At 45.2% G+C, this 14,558-nt stretch overlaps 1 protein-coding gene across 1 annotated transcript in view; it reads left to right on the top strand.

Annotated features, from left to right (window-relative positions):
* Usp16-45 (ubiquitin specific protease 16/45) overlaps positions 1–14,558 on the top strand; it is a 214,554-nt gene that overhangs the window by 80,259 nt on the left and 119,737 nt on the right. Inside the window, 1 exon segment of the mRNA XM_069326551.1 lies at positions 9,540–9,685. Within this exon segment, the coding sequence (XP_069182652.1) occupies positions 9,540–9,685 (146 nt within the window).

Genomic DNA, 14,558 nt, shown 5'->3' with positions numbered 1-14,558 from the left:
AAATGCATCTAGCACTGATATGGTTACAAATTATTTTAGCCTATCCTTTTAATCTGGTATCTTGCCACATATGAATTATTATAAACAATGACAAGATTATGTAATGATATGAATTTATCTATTGCGAATGGATACAGAGGAACCGCTGTTAACGAATGTCCCCATTTAAAATAATGGAAATACAATTAATCCGTTCCACCCCTGAAAAACATCAATATGACATTTTATAATGTAATTATAATACATATAATTATTATAAATGTTTTGTTTTACTGTTTTCAATTGTACTTTACCTTATGAAGAGTTGTTGCTGGCTTGAGGGTGACGATGGGGAGGAGGGGAGGAGGAGAGAGGTTACGGTGTGGAAGGAGACTCCACCTCTGAGTCAGGCGGGCTCTCTCTTCTTGTGAATTTGGGGGGGGGGGGGTAGAGGTAGCAGGGAGGGTGCAGGATGGGGGGAAGGCAGCGGGAAGGGTGTGGGATGGGAAGATGGAGGTAGCCGGAAGGGTGACCAGCTCTGCCAACCATCTTACTGCTGCCCGCCTGCACACACTTAAACACCTGCCACCCACCTATCCACCCATTTTTCCCCCTTGCCCCTCCACCATCCATCCATCTAATTCCCCTTCACCATCCATCCATCCAGTCCCCCTCCACCATCCATCCATCCAGTCCCCCTCCACCATCCATCCATCCATCCAGCCCCCCTCCACCATCCATCCATCCATCCAGCCCCCCTCCACCATCCATCCATCCAGCCCCCCTCCACCATCCATCCATCCAGCCCCCCTCCACCATCCATCCATCCAGCCCCCCTCCACCATCCATCCATCCAGCCCCCCTCCACCATCCATCCATCCAGCCCCCCTCCACCATCCATCCATCCAGCCCCCCTCCAACATCCATCCATCCAGCCCCCCTCCACCATCCATCCATCCAGTCCCCCTCCACCATCCATCCATCCAGTTCCCCTCCATCCATCCAGTTCCCCTCCATCCATCCATCCAGTCCTCCTCTACTTTCCTCTTGACAACACTATCTTTAGCAATCAGCTTCTTTGGCGGCAGCGTGGGTTACAAATTGTAGTCACAAAACCACTTAAAAAACAAAGAAAAGGGCAAATATATGCAGAGGGAGGCTTATTCTGCACGATAAAACAACAACACTGTCGTCGGAAGCAGCCAAGAATTTGCAAGAGCTAGCAGGAACGCTAGGAAGCACCATGAGGTTTTCTCGTTAACCGAGCGGAAGCTTGTAAATGAAGACAAATTTTCTGCAAGTGGCTTGCTTATTACCAGAAATGCTCGTAGATGGGGCTGCTCATCACTCGAGGTTCCTCTGTATGTATTTCAATTTATTTTTATGCAATTGCAATACTGTATATCAATATTAGTTGGATATTGATTAACCTAGTTAGTATCATTTATTTTAGTGGCATGTAATTTACTTACTTAGGTGAGCTCATAAGCTCATGGTTGTAACTGCACCTGCAATATTAATGGGGTTAGTGGCACAAAGAATTGAATCCAATTACTATTGTTACAACACCACCAACCTCCTTTATTTTAGTAAGATGCAGGTGAGGAGCACTAATCATATGGTATGAAGATTTTAGCCCTCTTGTAGGGCCAGAGCTTGTAGTGTTGTTCACTATTATGTTGAGGTGGGGTTATCTATGGCTTCTGGCGTCAGACGATGTTCACAATGCCTGACGCCTGATTGAATGAACGCCTGATGAATGAACCTGATTGAAGCGAAACGTCTAAATGGGGGATAGAAATGAAGAAGAAAGGAATTCTTTTTCTACAAAGTGTCAGGGACTGGAAAGCTTGTGAAATGGTACATAAAGACAAAGCAACAAAATCATTAAAGGAGGGGGTGTATAGAACAAAGGGAAGGGGAACATGTTCCTTTTGTCTTCACTTCGTCTCTCCTTCCTGTTTCAATATTCCTCATCTTAGTTACCTTGCCTTGTACATGTGTACATACGCCTTGCTGGTGTATGTATGATATGTGTACATACGACTGGAGTACGAGCCGCGCCACCCGGAAGATGGGTGGTGCAGTTCGTACTTCGGGCGCTGGGGCCGGGGTGATCATTTTATTTCTGGGCAGTGTACATGTGTGTTGGTGTTCCGCGTTCTTTCTCGCGGATTCTACGCCATTTTCGCTCCTCTTCTTTCCAGTCATAACCCCCTGGTCTGAAGCGAGTGTGGGGTGACTTTTGAGTGGCGCCTCCTCCGCCTCTATTCTGGATGCACCTCATCTTCTCCTACTAGGCTCACACCTCTGGACATTCTCCACTAGGGATGCTCCTGTTACATTGCACGGCTCAGCTGTGTCATGACACGGTGGTGTGTTTGTTTTGCTGTTGGGGTTGTCCTGTCTGGTGAATCTGTCTGCCGGGTGCTGGTTCTCGCTGTCTGGTGGGGTACTTGCCTCGTTGTACTCGCCTAGTTGTGCTTGCGGGGGTTGAGCTCTGGCTCGTTGGTTCCACCTCTCCACTGTCTATCGTCAGGTGTATAGCTTCCTGAGCCTACTGGGTTCTATCTTCTCTACATTTGCGACTGTGTATGGAGTCTGCCTCCACCACATCACTTCCTTGTGCATTCCTCTTACTAACACTGAAACAGTTCTTTTTGTGTCTGTAGCTCATTTGGGTACTCGGCTTCCGCCTGTGTCCCCTTGCCCTCACTTGACAGGGTAGCATCATTGGCTCCTAACAGGGGTGTTAGGTGTTTTGTGTTTTGCTTGGATACTTTGCGTGTGTCTTTCAGTGACTACCTTGTCCGTGTATCTTGTTCTTGTTGTACTGGGGACCCCTGCCCCGCATTTTGGTGCTTTTTGTTTCGTTTTTTGGCGCCTGGGTCTTTTCTCGATCTTTGGACATTCTTTGCCTATCTTCGGTGCCTGGGTGCATCCTGATATCCAGGGTGTCCCTCTGTGTATGTGTGACCACTCACAACACGTTGTGGTTGGTCATTTATATTGCATTACCAGCTGCTACTTGGTCCGTATTCCCGTCTTTTCCTTGCCTATTTCTGTTTTTCTCCCCCTCTATGCTACACATGGCTGTGTATCTTGGTTGGTGCTTATTGGCTGTACTGTGCTGTGGTGGGCTTCTGTCCATGTTCCGTTCCCTGATTTTGGACTACCTCAGTGTTCAGTTTTGGTACTGAGTTCACTTTCCTTGTTCTCCCTTGTTGCAATGTCAGTGGGAGGTTGTGGACTTCCGGTCAACCGCTCCTGCCCTCCTGGTTCTTTTTATTGGGACAGGGATAGCTTGGATTCCGGTCCTGGCTCTGGTTTTTCTTTGTTCTTTTTCTGGAACGTGCGTTTTTGTTTTCTTGTGGTACACGTCTTGAGTAGTTCTCCTGTGTACCTCGGTGATGCGTGCCTCGTTCTTCCCTGCTGGGGCTGGTTCCGCTGCTCCTTAGGGTCGCGGGGTCACTGCTTTTCGCTTCGCGTCTCGCCCTTTATTTCTTGGTGCTTGGTTTCTTCGTTGGCCTCTGCCTGGACCCTGGCTCTTTGGTATTTGGCCTTGTTGGTCCTTCATGGGTCCTGGGAGGGGGGGTCCTCCCAAACGGGGTGTTTCTGCTCGTTCGGGTTGGTTCCTTTTTGGCTCGCCGGGATTGGGTTCCTGGTTCCCTGGCGGCCATTCCTTGTAGTTTTTACCAGCCTTGTTTGGGGGCTCTGCTTTCCTCGGTTCCAATCCTGAGGGGCTTCCAGGCGGCTCTGCCTCTTTTTGCGGATCGGTCCAGCCCTGTACGGGGCTGGTTCGTTCTTCCCCTCGAGTCTTTACGTCTGGGGTTTTTGTCTCGTGTTCTCGTCGCTTGTGGGGGCACTGATGGCTTCATTGTTGGTCTCCCTCCTGCGTGCTTTGTCTCGGCGGTAGTGTGTGGTTTTCTGGCGGTCCTTCTGGTTTTCCTATCACTGCGAAGGGTTCTTCGGTCTTTGATAGGGTTGTCTTGTCTTTTCCTTCGGGGTTGTTCAGGGACCGTCTTCTGGTGCCGTGTACTGTTGCCTCGTCTTGGGTGGCGCTGGCGGAACCGCTCCAGCTTGTGTTCAGTGTTGCTGTTCCTTCTGCTCTTTTTTTTTTTTTTTTTTTTGAGATATATACAAGTTTTTTTTTTTTTGAGATATATACAAGAGTTGTTACATTCTTGTTCTGCTTGCTGTCTTGGTCGTTGTTTCATCTCTAGCCTGATCTTGCACTTCTGGTGCTGTCCTGGTCGTTGGCCCGGGTGGTCTCTTTTCTTCTTTTCCTCGGTTGTTGTGATCTCTTCGGTTCTGGTGTACTGTATTTTCAGGTCTCCTTCTTCTGTTGGTGTTGACCTCTAAGGGTCGGGTCGGGGAGCTTCCGTCTCTCCTCTGGCACCCGTGTTTTTCTGCCTCATTGGTCCTCGTGGTAGGGTTTTTTTTTTTTTTTTTTGATGCAGTCTCCTTCTTCTTGAGTGATGGTTGGGTCTGCTGCTTCCTGAGGGGTCCTTGGGTTGCTGCTTGGTTGGCCAGACCCAGAGTGCTTTCTTTTGTTGTTCGGTTGTGGCTCTTCGCTGTTCTCTGTGCGTCTTGGCTTCTGGGGCTGTGAACGCGTTTCAGTTTTCCCGGATTCACTTACTTCCCTCCTTCCTGTTCTGGGGGTTCGGGTCTCCCAGGTCATTGGCAAGGTCCTTTCTTTTAGTCTGTGGTTTTGATTTTATGTTAGGGCGCATGGAATCCGCCTCCTGGATCCTGCCCTCTTTTCCTTATCTGTGGTGAGGTAGCTCCAGGGAGCCAACGGGGTTTCCCCCAGAAAACCAGCGTTGAATATAATGAAACGTCATTTTTCTGGGCGAGTCCCGGAGGCTCCTCGGCATCCCTTCCTCCCTCCCAGTCAGCGGTGTTTTTCTCGCTTTTTGACATCCAGCCTGAGAACTGAAGGTTGGGTCGCCGGCGGATATGTCTGGGGCTCCCCCTTTTCCCTCCTGTGGAGGGGGGGGGGTGTACAGACAGCGGCGCGGCGACATGATGACGTCATGCTAGTTTGCTAATTTTTGATTGGGGAATTCTGTCCACTTGTTCGGCCTTCAGTCGCAATAGTTTTACCAGAATAGGGGTTTGTTTTGGGGCGCCAATCTTTCTGGGTGCCTATCCCGGTTGATGGCAGACATAGAATGCTCCCAACCACAGGGGGGTTCTCTATAGACCATTACTCCTCGTTCCTCTCTATAGGGGGCCAGGTTCTGGCTAGTGGTCCCCGGTAGGCAAGAACTCCATGCATTGACTGATGCCAGAAAGTTATATATATCCATTCAGCCTGGATAGCTCCTGGGAGCCTCCGGGACTCACCCAGAAAATGGCGTTTCATTACATTTAATGCTGGTTTTTTGCCAAAGCTCTACTACCTTTCTTGTGCAGAGGAGCTATATCTGCTGATTTAAGTGCTTCTGGTATCTTCCTTGTATCCAGGCTCTTTCTCCATATTACACTTGAGCGCTCGCACTACTGATACTTTACATTTCTTTATGAATATTGAATTCCTCGAGTCAGGACCAGGAGGTGAGTGCATGGGCATGTTGTCAATTTCTCTTTCAAAGTCATCTGAGTTCATGTTAATATCTGTTATATTATCTGCATCTTGGATGTCATTCATAAAGAAGCTGTCTTGATCTTCAACTTTCATGTTGTTTATTGGTGTGTGTTGAACATAGCCTCATAGTCTTAGTCTTAGTCATAGTCTTAGAATTTCACTATGTAAATTTGTTGTTGTCCTCTGTGTACAACCTTCAGTTGTAATTAAAGATCCAATACTGGTGGAGGTTTTTATTTTGATTTTGCATATGTGAAAAAATATTTAGGATTTTGCTTTATCTCTTGTATAGCTTTCTCTTCCAATTCTTTTTCCTCAGGCTCATATGATCGCTTCAACATCTGCTCAATTTCTTCAATCTCCCTGTTTAGATTGATTTTCCCTTCTTGTGATAGTCGTGTTTGGTTTAAGCATTTTCATGATTTTTTCCTTCTCCTGTACAGTCGTCTGCATTCTCTTTCTAGAGTGGTCCTCTTTCTGACCCTCCTCACAAAGGCACATGATCTTGTATACTTCAGGTGTCAGTTGAGCTATTCCCTGTGTGGGGGTTTTGTTGCTAAGACTGTCTCCCACTAAATATTTGCAAGGCCTATATTTATTTTTTCCCAGTCGAACCCTCTCATGTTGAAATTGAATTGATTGAATAACCCTTCTCGCTTGTTGGTTTTCTTGGACCTACTACCGTTATTAATAATAGTTTGCACTTCAAGGAACTTATGGTCTGAGTACAGTATGTAGTATCTGAGATTGTAATGTCTCTGATTAGTTCATCATTGTTTGTGAATATCAGGACTAGTGTGTTTTTCGTTTCTAGTGGGTTCTTTAATATGTTGATTGAGTGAGAATTTGTCACAAAATCTAAAAAGTTTTCTCATCTGTGGTTGATTATTTCCAGGTTGGTGGAATTTTATTTCCACCAATTCGTTGCTGGAAAAAACAAATTTTCCCATAAGAAGTAATGTAAATTGAATTAATCCGTTCCACACTCTCAAAAATATTAACTTCGAAATACAATCTGTACATAATACACACACATTTTGTACTATATTATGTACAAGTTATAGCTTACCTTTATTGATAACCCTTGTTGTCATATGGAAGACGGTGAAGAGAGTGAGAGGAGGAGAGGTGTTAGTGTTTGGAAGAGCGAATCCCCCTTCCATTATAACACCGAGCAGTGGTGACTTCTCTGGGGTACTCTCTTACGTTTTGCAGGCATACCACTAGGACCTGGTTGTGGCTCACTGCTTGCTTGTCTTACTAAGAATCTGTCTAAAGACACTTCTTTTTCCCAACATTTTATCACTTGTCTGTAGTGAGATATCACAGTCATTTAAAAAGTCAATGCAATGGCCTGCTACAGCTTTATCTGGGTGAGTTTTTTCAACAAAACTTTGCAGTTCTTCCCATACTTCACACATTTTCTTAATGAGGAAGGGACATCCTCTACTGCCTCTACTCACAACTATTTTCTTAGGTTGAACCTTACGACTGACTGACTTGGGACTCGTGGCATGTAATACAGTTACATGCATCTAGTCAAGCATAAGACTAAACTGGAAAAGGTTCAAAGGTTTGCCACCAGACTAGTACCCGAGCCGAGAGGTATGAGCTACAAGGAGAGACTACGGGAATTAAACCTCACTTCGTTGGAAGACAGAAGAGATAGGGGGGACATGATCACCACATTCAAGATACTCAAGGGAATCGACAGGGTTGATAAAGACAGGCTATTTAACACAAGGGACACACGCACTAGGGGACACAGGTGGAAACTGAGTGCTCAAATGAGCCACAGAGATATTAGAAAGAACTTTTTTAGTGTCAGAGTGGTTGACAAATGGAATACATTAGGAAGTGATGTGGTGGAGGCTGACTCCATACACAGTTTCAAGTGTAGATATGATAGAGCCCAATAGGCTCAGGAACCTGTACACCTGTTGATTGACGGTTGAGAGGCGGGACCAAAGAGCCAGAGCTCAACCCCCGCAAGCACAATTAGGTGAGTACAACTAGGTGAGTACAGTAATTACTTTAATGTTCAAAAAACAAAAAGCACAAAAATAATGAAATTCTTTACAAAGAATTCAAGCACAGTCATCACTAAGCAAGTGGCTCTGGTAAACTGAAGCAGGGTTGCCCCTGGTGACCATGTGCTTCATAGTTCCATGATCAGGAACCATGTGCTCGGTCGACCCATACCTTTATATCAACAAAGTCACAAGTCGAGTCAAATTTTCTGACGAAATTGGGGTCGTAACTCAAAAAATTTGTAAATAGGGGCATTCATAAGTCGAGGTTCCACTGTATTATTATTTGCTCTTCTCCATCTTAGACTTGGTAGATTGAAGTCTCCAAGAAAGATAATATCTGGAACTGGATTTGTTAGCTTATTAAGGATGTTCTCTATTTTGTGCATCTCCTCTGTGAATTCCTCAACCGTTATATCTGGCAGTTTATATATTAAAATAATAATTAGGTTTATTTTTTTATCTTGATTCCAAGTACCTCTCCTACCTCATTGTTGAGTTTAGTAGCTCTGTATATACCAGATCCTCTTTAATATACAGACGTACTCCTCCATTTGACCTAGTTTCTCTATCGCATCTAAATAAATTATAATTTGTAATCCAGCTTTCACAATCCATGTAATCTTTCATGAGAGTTTCCATGATCGCCTCAAATATTGAGTTCGACTCTACTAAAGGCTATTTATGAACTTAACTTTATTTGTTGATTTTGACTTCAAGCCTTGTATGTTGGCAAATAAATACTGCAAATAGAAATACTGTTGTCAGTGGTGCAGAATGTCAACTTACCTGGTCTCTCCACAGTCCAGTCTATGGGAATAAAGGATTTTGTCAAAGGTACCAACAGTGTATCCTGTTCAATGAGTAGCTTTTCATACACACTCAAAGCCAAATTGTTATAATATGCATTACTGATTATTCATCTCATAATACAGCGAATACAGTATGGCATACTTTAAGGTTATAGTAGTGTTGTATTCTAAAGCTGGAATAATGAAGCAAGGATGTAAAGTGGTTGCATAACAATAAATGATTTATCATTTTCACTATCAAGTTTTTAGAGTTTTGCATAGTTTTAAACATAGAATTAACACTGGTAACTAATTTATCATTAAATTATTTTTAAATGTATGTACTATATCTACATACTGTAGAAAAGGTTAAATATGTATTACATTATTTAGTGCATATGTACAGGTATTATCTTTTTATTGACATACACCTTCATAGCAGTGAGGAAAATGTTTGCTTAACCTTATTATAAATAATAATAATGTTTTTTTTTCTGCCATGGTTATCTTCGTGAAATGTACTGGGAATTTTTGGGCTTTGCAGTTGGGTAGCAGCCAGTCAAAAGCTGAGAGGTTAGGCCTGCGAGGTATGTAGTTTGTGGGTGTAGTGTTGTTGGCACTGAATCGGTTTCTGGAGGCACTTACTATGTGGTATAAGTCTTGAATAATTTATTTACTTGTCCCTTAAAGCTTCTTATTGGTCTGGGTAATATATTAATGCTGGCATTTTATAACCTTTTTTGGATAACATTAATTTTATACTGCAAAATTCTCTTCTTTGACGTTGTTTTGAGTTACGCAATATGTCCGCATAAATAGTACTGCTTTTGGAGTTTATACAATTTCTTTGTTTTTATCTATTTATTTTTAATTTATTTTTTGAACTAAGCTTTCCTCTTTCAGTTTTCTCCATGAAACTAACGTTTGATTTGTAAACTGATAATTAGTGAAAAGTAGGTTGTAGCATTGTAGAATGAAATTTTCACAAAACATATGTAGCTTTATATTGTGTTGTAATGATAAAATATATAATTATTTAGATTTTCTTTTCATTGTGTGCATAAATCTTCAAACATAATTCATCTCATTTCATATTCTGATAATTTTATAATGACAAAGTTTACTTATGTGCTACTAACTGTATTGCAGAGTCCAAAGCATGTGGTCATGCGAGTAGATCCGTCAACTTGAATCTAGTGAAGAAATCTCTTAAGCAAGGCCAGGTGATTGGTGAATGTATACTGTGTCGCAAGGGACACCAAACACAGTTACAAGATCAAACTAATCATGTCTTGGTAAGTAGTATCATTCTATATTGAAGATAAATAAAGGTTTGTAATACAGACTTCTATTTATGAAGATACCAATTACAATGCACAATAAAATTGTATTAAATTAAGTAAAGGCTTACCTGGAGCATACCTGGAGAGGGTTTTGGAGTTGTTCTTCTCCCCGTGCCCAGCCTGGGGCCAGGCTCAAATTATGATAACTTGATCCAACAGACTGTTGCTTGGAGCAACAAATAAGCCTACATATTCACTACAATTCGGTTGGTCCAGTATTTCTTGCAAAGAACTTGTCCAAGTGTATCTTGAAGACATCCACCTTTGTTCCTGCAATAATTCTAAACAGAGCTGTAGAGACAGCTCTGTCCTGCACCTCGGCTTCTGCTGGGCACGCATCTCTAGACGTACTTCCCTAGCAATGCTCCTGGTTTATTACTTCCCTCAGCTGTTTTGTGCCACTGTTGTGTCTCCACTCTGCAGGTGAGATTGTGCGGTCTGGCGATGCTGTTGGCCGGGCACTGGTTCTCGATTTTGGTGGGGTGTGGTTGTTGTGTGTTTTGCTTGGCCACTTTGCGTGAGTCTTGCCATGGCTTTCCTTTGGTCAGTGTACTGTGGGACGCAACCTCGGTCTACGGTGCCTTTTGTTTAGTCTTTCGGCACCTGAATCTTTTCTCTGTATTCATTGTGCTTTTTCCCTATCAGTTTTTTCCTCACCTGGTTGTCCTCCCCTAGTTCTGCTTGCGGGGGTTGAGCTCTGGCTCCTTAGTCCCGCTTCTCAGCTGTTGTTCAACTGGTGTACCGATTCCTGAGCCTTTTTGTCTCTTTCATCTCTCCCTTTGGAGTTGTGTCTGGTGTTTGCCTCCGCCACACCGCTGGCTACTGCCTTCCATCTGTTACCTGCTCTGACACTGACAGGATTCTTACTACTATCCCTGTGGCTCTTTGGGTACTCAGCTTCCATCTGTGTCCCCTTCTTTGCGTACAGCCCTCCCAGCAAGCATAAGAAATATTGCCGGAACAACCGTGGACATCTTCAAGAGGAAACTAGATTGTTTCCTCCAAGGAGTGCCGGACCAACCCGGCTGTGGTGGGTATGTGGGCTTGCGGGCCGCTCCAAGCAACAGCCTAGTGGACCAAACTCACAAGTCGAGCCTGGCCTCGGGCCGGGCTTGGGGAGTAGAAGAACTTCCAGAACCCCATCAACCAACCAGCCTGTGTTTACCAGTTTATCATTCTCTACCCTTTCATTTCCTCTGAGAATTTTGTTGGTTGTGTTCTTGTCTCCCCTTCCTCTTCTGCCTTCATGTCGTGTGTTGCATTCCCGCAGCCTGTCCTCGTAACTTGTGCCTCTTCGCTCTGGGACTAGCCTCGGGGCTTGCCTCTACATTTTTCCAAACGCGGTACGGGCTCCATGCTGGAGCCGCATACTCCGGGTTTGGTCTTTTGTATGTGGTATACGAGGTGCTTGCAATGCCTGCGGGTGGGTGTTGCTTCAGTTCGCCCACTCCTGCCCCTAAGATTCCTTTTTGTTGGGACGGGTGGAGCTAGGTTTATGATCCTGGCTCCTGTTTTCTATTCCTTTCTGGGACGTTCTTTTGTTTTTGTGTGGTTCACGTCATGGGTAGTTCTCGTCATATCTACCTCGGTGACACGTGCGTCCTTCCCTGCTTGGACTGCTTGCGCTGCTCCTGCGGGTTGCAGGGTTGCTGTTCTCGCTTCGCGTTTCGGTTCATGGTCCTTGTTTCCTTGTTGTCCTCTTCCTGTGCCTTGGTTCGTTCTTCCCCTCGAGTCTTCGCGTCTCGAGTTTTTTTGTCGGGTTCTCGTCCCTTGTGTGGGCGTTGGTGGCTTTGTTGTTGGTCTCCCGCCTGCGTGCTTCGTCTCGGTGGCAGTTGATAGTTCCTGGCGGTCCTTCCAGTTTTCCTATCACTGTGTGGGTGTACTGTGGTCTCTGATAGGGTTGTCTTATGGGGTTGTTCCAGGACTGTCAATTGGTGTCGAGTGCTGTCGCCTCGTCTCGGGCAGCACTGGCGGGTCTGCTCCCGCTTGTGTTCGGTCTTGCTGTTCCTTCTGCTCCGTGTCGCTAGCTGTTTGGTTTGTTTCACCTCCGGCCGGCTTATGCACTTCCGGTGCTGTCCCTAGTCGTTGGTCAGGGGGGGGGGTTCTCATCTCCTCGGTTATCGTGGTCCCTTCGGTTCTGGTATGTTTTTCTGCTACTTTGGTCCTGGTGATAGGTTGTTCTTATGCTGCAGTCCTCTTCTTTTCAGGTGACATTTAGGTCTGCTGTTTCCCGTTGGGGCACCTTGGGTTGCAACTTGGTTGGATGGGTCGGGGTGCTTCATGTGTTGTTTGGGTGCAGCTCTTCGCTGTTTTCTGCTCGTCGTGGCCTCTGGGGCCGTGAGCGTGTTTTGATTTGCCTGGGATCACTTCCTTCTTTCCTGTTCGGGGGTTAGGGTCTCCCGGGTCATCTGCAGGGTCCTTTGGTTTGGCCTGTGTTTTTTTTTTTTTTTTTTTTTTGGTTTGGGTGCGTTGCGTCCGCCTCCCGGTTCCTTCCCTCTTTTTCCATATCTCTAGTGAGGTAGCTCCGGGGAGCCATAGGGTCCCCCCCCCCCAGAAAACCAGCCTTGAATGTAATGAAATGCCATTTTCTGGGTGAGTCCCGGAGGCTCCCCGGTATCCCTCCCTCCCTCCGGTCGACGGTGTTTTTCACGTATTTTGACATCCAGCCTAAAAACTGCCAGTTGGATAGCCAGCACGGAGGGTCTGGGGCTCCCCCTCCCGGGGAGGGGGGTGGGTGGGTGGGTTGCGAAGACGGCAGCATGGCGACGTGATGACGTCATGCTAGTTTGCTATTTTTGTTTAGGGAGTTCTGTCCACTTGTTCGGCTTTTGGTAGCAATCTTTTCTCCAGAATAGGGGTTTGTTTTGGGGTGCCTACCTTTCTGGGTGCCTGTCCTGGTCGATGGCACACATAGAATGCTCCCAACCTCAAGGGGTTTCTATAGGCCATTGCTTCTCGTGCCTATCTGATGGGGGGGGGCCAGGTTCTGGCTCGTGGTCCTCGGTAGTTAAGAACTCCATATACCTTGACTGATGCCAGAAAGTTATACATATTCATTCAGCCTGGATAACTCCGGGGAGCCTCTGGGACTCACCCAGAAAATGGCGTTTCATTACATTCAACACTGTTTTGTTTTACATTTTTAAGCGACGCTGTGGTCACAAGCTGAACAGCAATGCTATTAGCTCATGCTGGGTGCACCAGCTTTGGTTGCTCAGTCAGTACTGATGCTCTTGCACCCGGGAATGTTACCCACTATTATTTTTTAAAATTGCGTCTGTTTACAAGAGCCCTGTGGAAGCTGATTTGAAGCCCATGTAGCTGCTGGACTTCTAAATGTTGCATGGTACTCCAATACATCAATAGCTATGGTGTGCAATTCTGTGACAGTTACTCACCGCAGCTATTGATGTGTTGTGCAATTTAAGGGTTAATAGGCATTTAGATAAGTTCTTGCAAGAAGTGTCGGACCAACCAGACTGTAGTGCATGTGTGGGCCTGCGGGCCACTCCAAGCAACAGCCTGTTGGACCAAGTTATCACAAGTCGGGCCTGGCCTCAGGCCAAGCTCGGGGAGTAGAAGAACTCTCAAAACCCTTTCCAGGTATGCTTCAGGTATGAGCCCTGGACCCCCTCCCATCCTAAATGGGTGGGGAGGGGGGGGGGGAATGAATGAGCACATGCATGTTTCGAGAGATTCATTCATTTGTTTACATTGTTGGGTGAGTTTATTCAGTGGGTTGTAAGGCTTCAGTTTTTTTTTTATCCAGCAGTAGTATGTATTAGTTTGCTGATATTATTAATGATGCCATTCCTGGTGAGGTGGAGGAGTGACACCAGCTACCCGTGCCTTTGTGAGGGGACAGCTCGGGTTTGGCTCGTCTCCAGTAGGCTTAACTGAACTTCATGCTTGGTGTGATCTAATAGTTGGAAGTCATTTCAGCAGGATAGCTCAGGGAGTCACTGGGATTGCCCAGAAATTGGCTTCTCATTACATTCAGTGCAGGGTTTTCATGAACGACACAAACCTAGTATTTACACTGATTGGCCACTTGAAGCCCTTCACCATTTGATCACTTCAAGCCCTTCACCATTTGATCACTTCAAGCCCTTCACCATTTGATCACTTCAAGCCCTTCACCATTTGATCACTTGAAGCCCTTCACCATTAGATCACTTCAAGCCCTTCACCATTTGATCACTTGAAGCCCTTCACCATTTGATCACTTGAAGCCCTTCACCATTTGATCACTTCAAGCCCTTCACCATTTGATCACTTGAAGCCCTTCACCATTTGATCACTTCAAGCCCTTCACCATTTGATCACTTGAAGCCCTTCACCATTAGATCACTTCAAGCCCTTCACCATTTGATCACTTGAAGCCCTTCACCATTTGATCACTTGAAGCCCTTCACCATTTGATCACTTCAAGCCCTTCACCATTTGATCACTTGAAGCCCTTCACCATTTGATCACTTCAAGCCCTTCACCATTTGATCACTTCAAGCCCTTCACCATTTGATCACTTCAAGCCCTTCATCATTAACTTATATTTCACAAACCTTCTGCTTCACTATAACTAATTATATCGTCGTTAACTATTAAATCTTCTCTCACGCGCGCAATAAAAATTTTAGATACTGTGTGATACAATAGTCTTAGAAGTCTATAAATTATCTGTATTATGTGCATATATAAAATTTGACATGCTCCCATTATTCATATTAGGGCTATGTACTAGGTTTACACCTCTCTAACATTCCTACCTAGACCTCCCTCATTAGGCTGTTTATGTATATATTGAAGATAGAGACTGATATAACAC

The sequence above is a fragment of the Procambarus clarkii genome, chromosome 18 (genome assembly GCF_040958095.1).
Source record: "Procambarus clarkii isolate CNS0578487 chromosome 18, FALCON_Pclarkii_2.0, whole genome shotgun sequence".
Taxonomy (NCBI): domain Eukaryota; kingdom Metazoa; phylum Arthropoda; class Malacostraca; order Decapoda; family Cambaridae; genus Procambarus; species Procambarus clarkii.
This window is presented reverse-complemented; position numbering and strand designations above follow the sequence as displayed.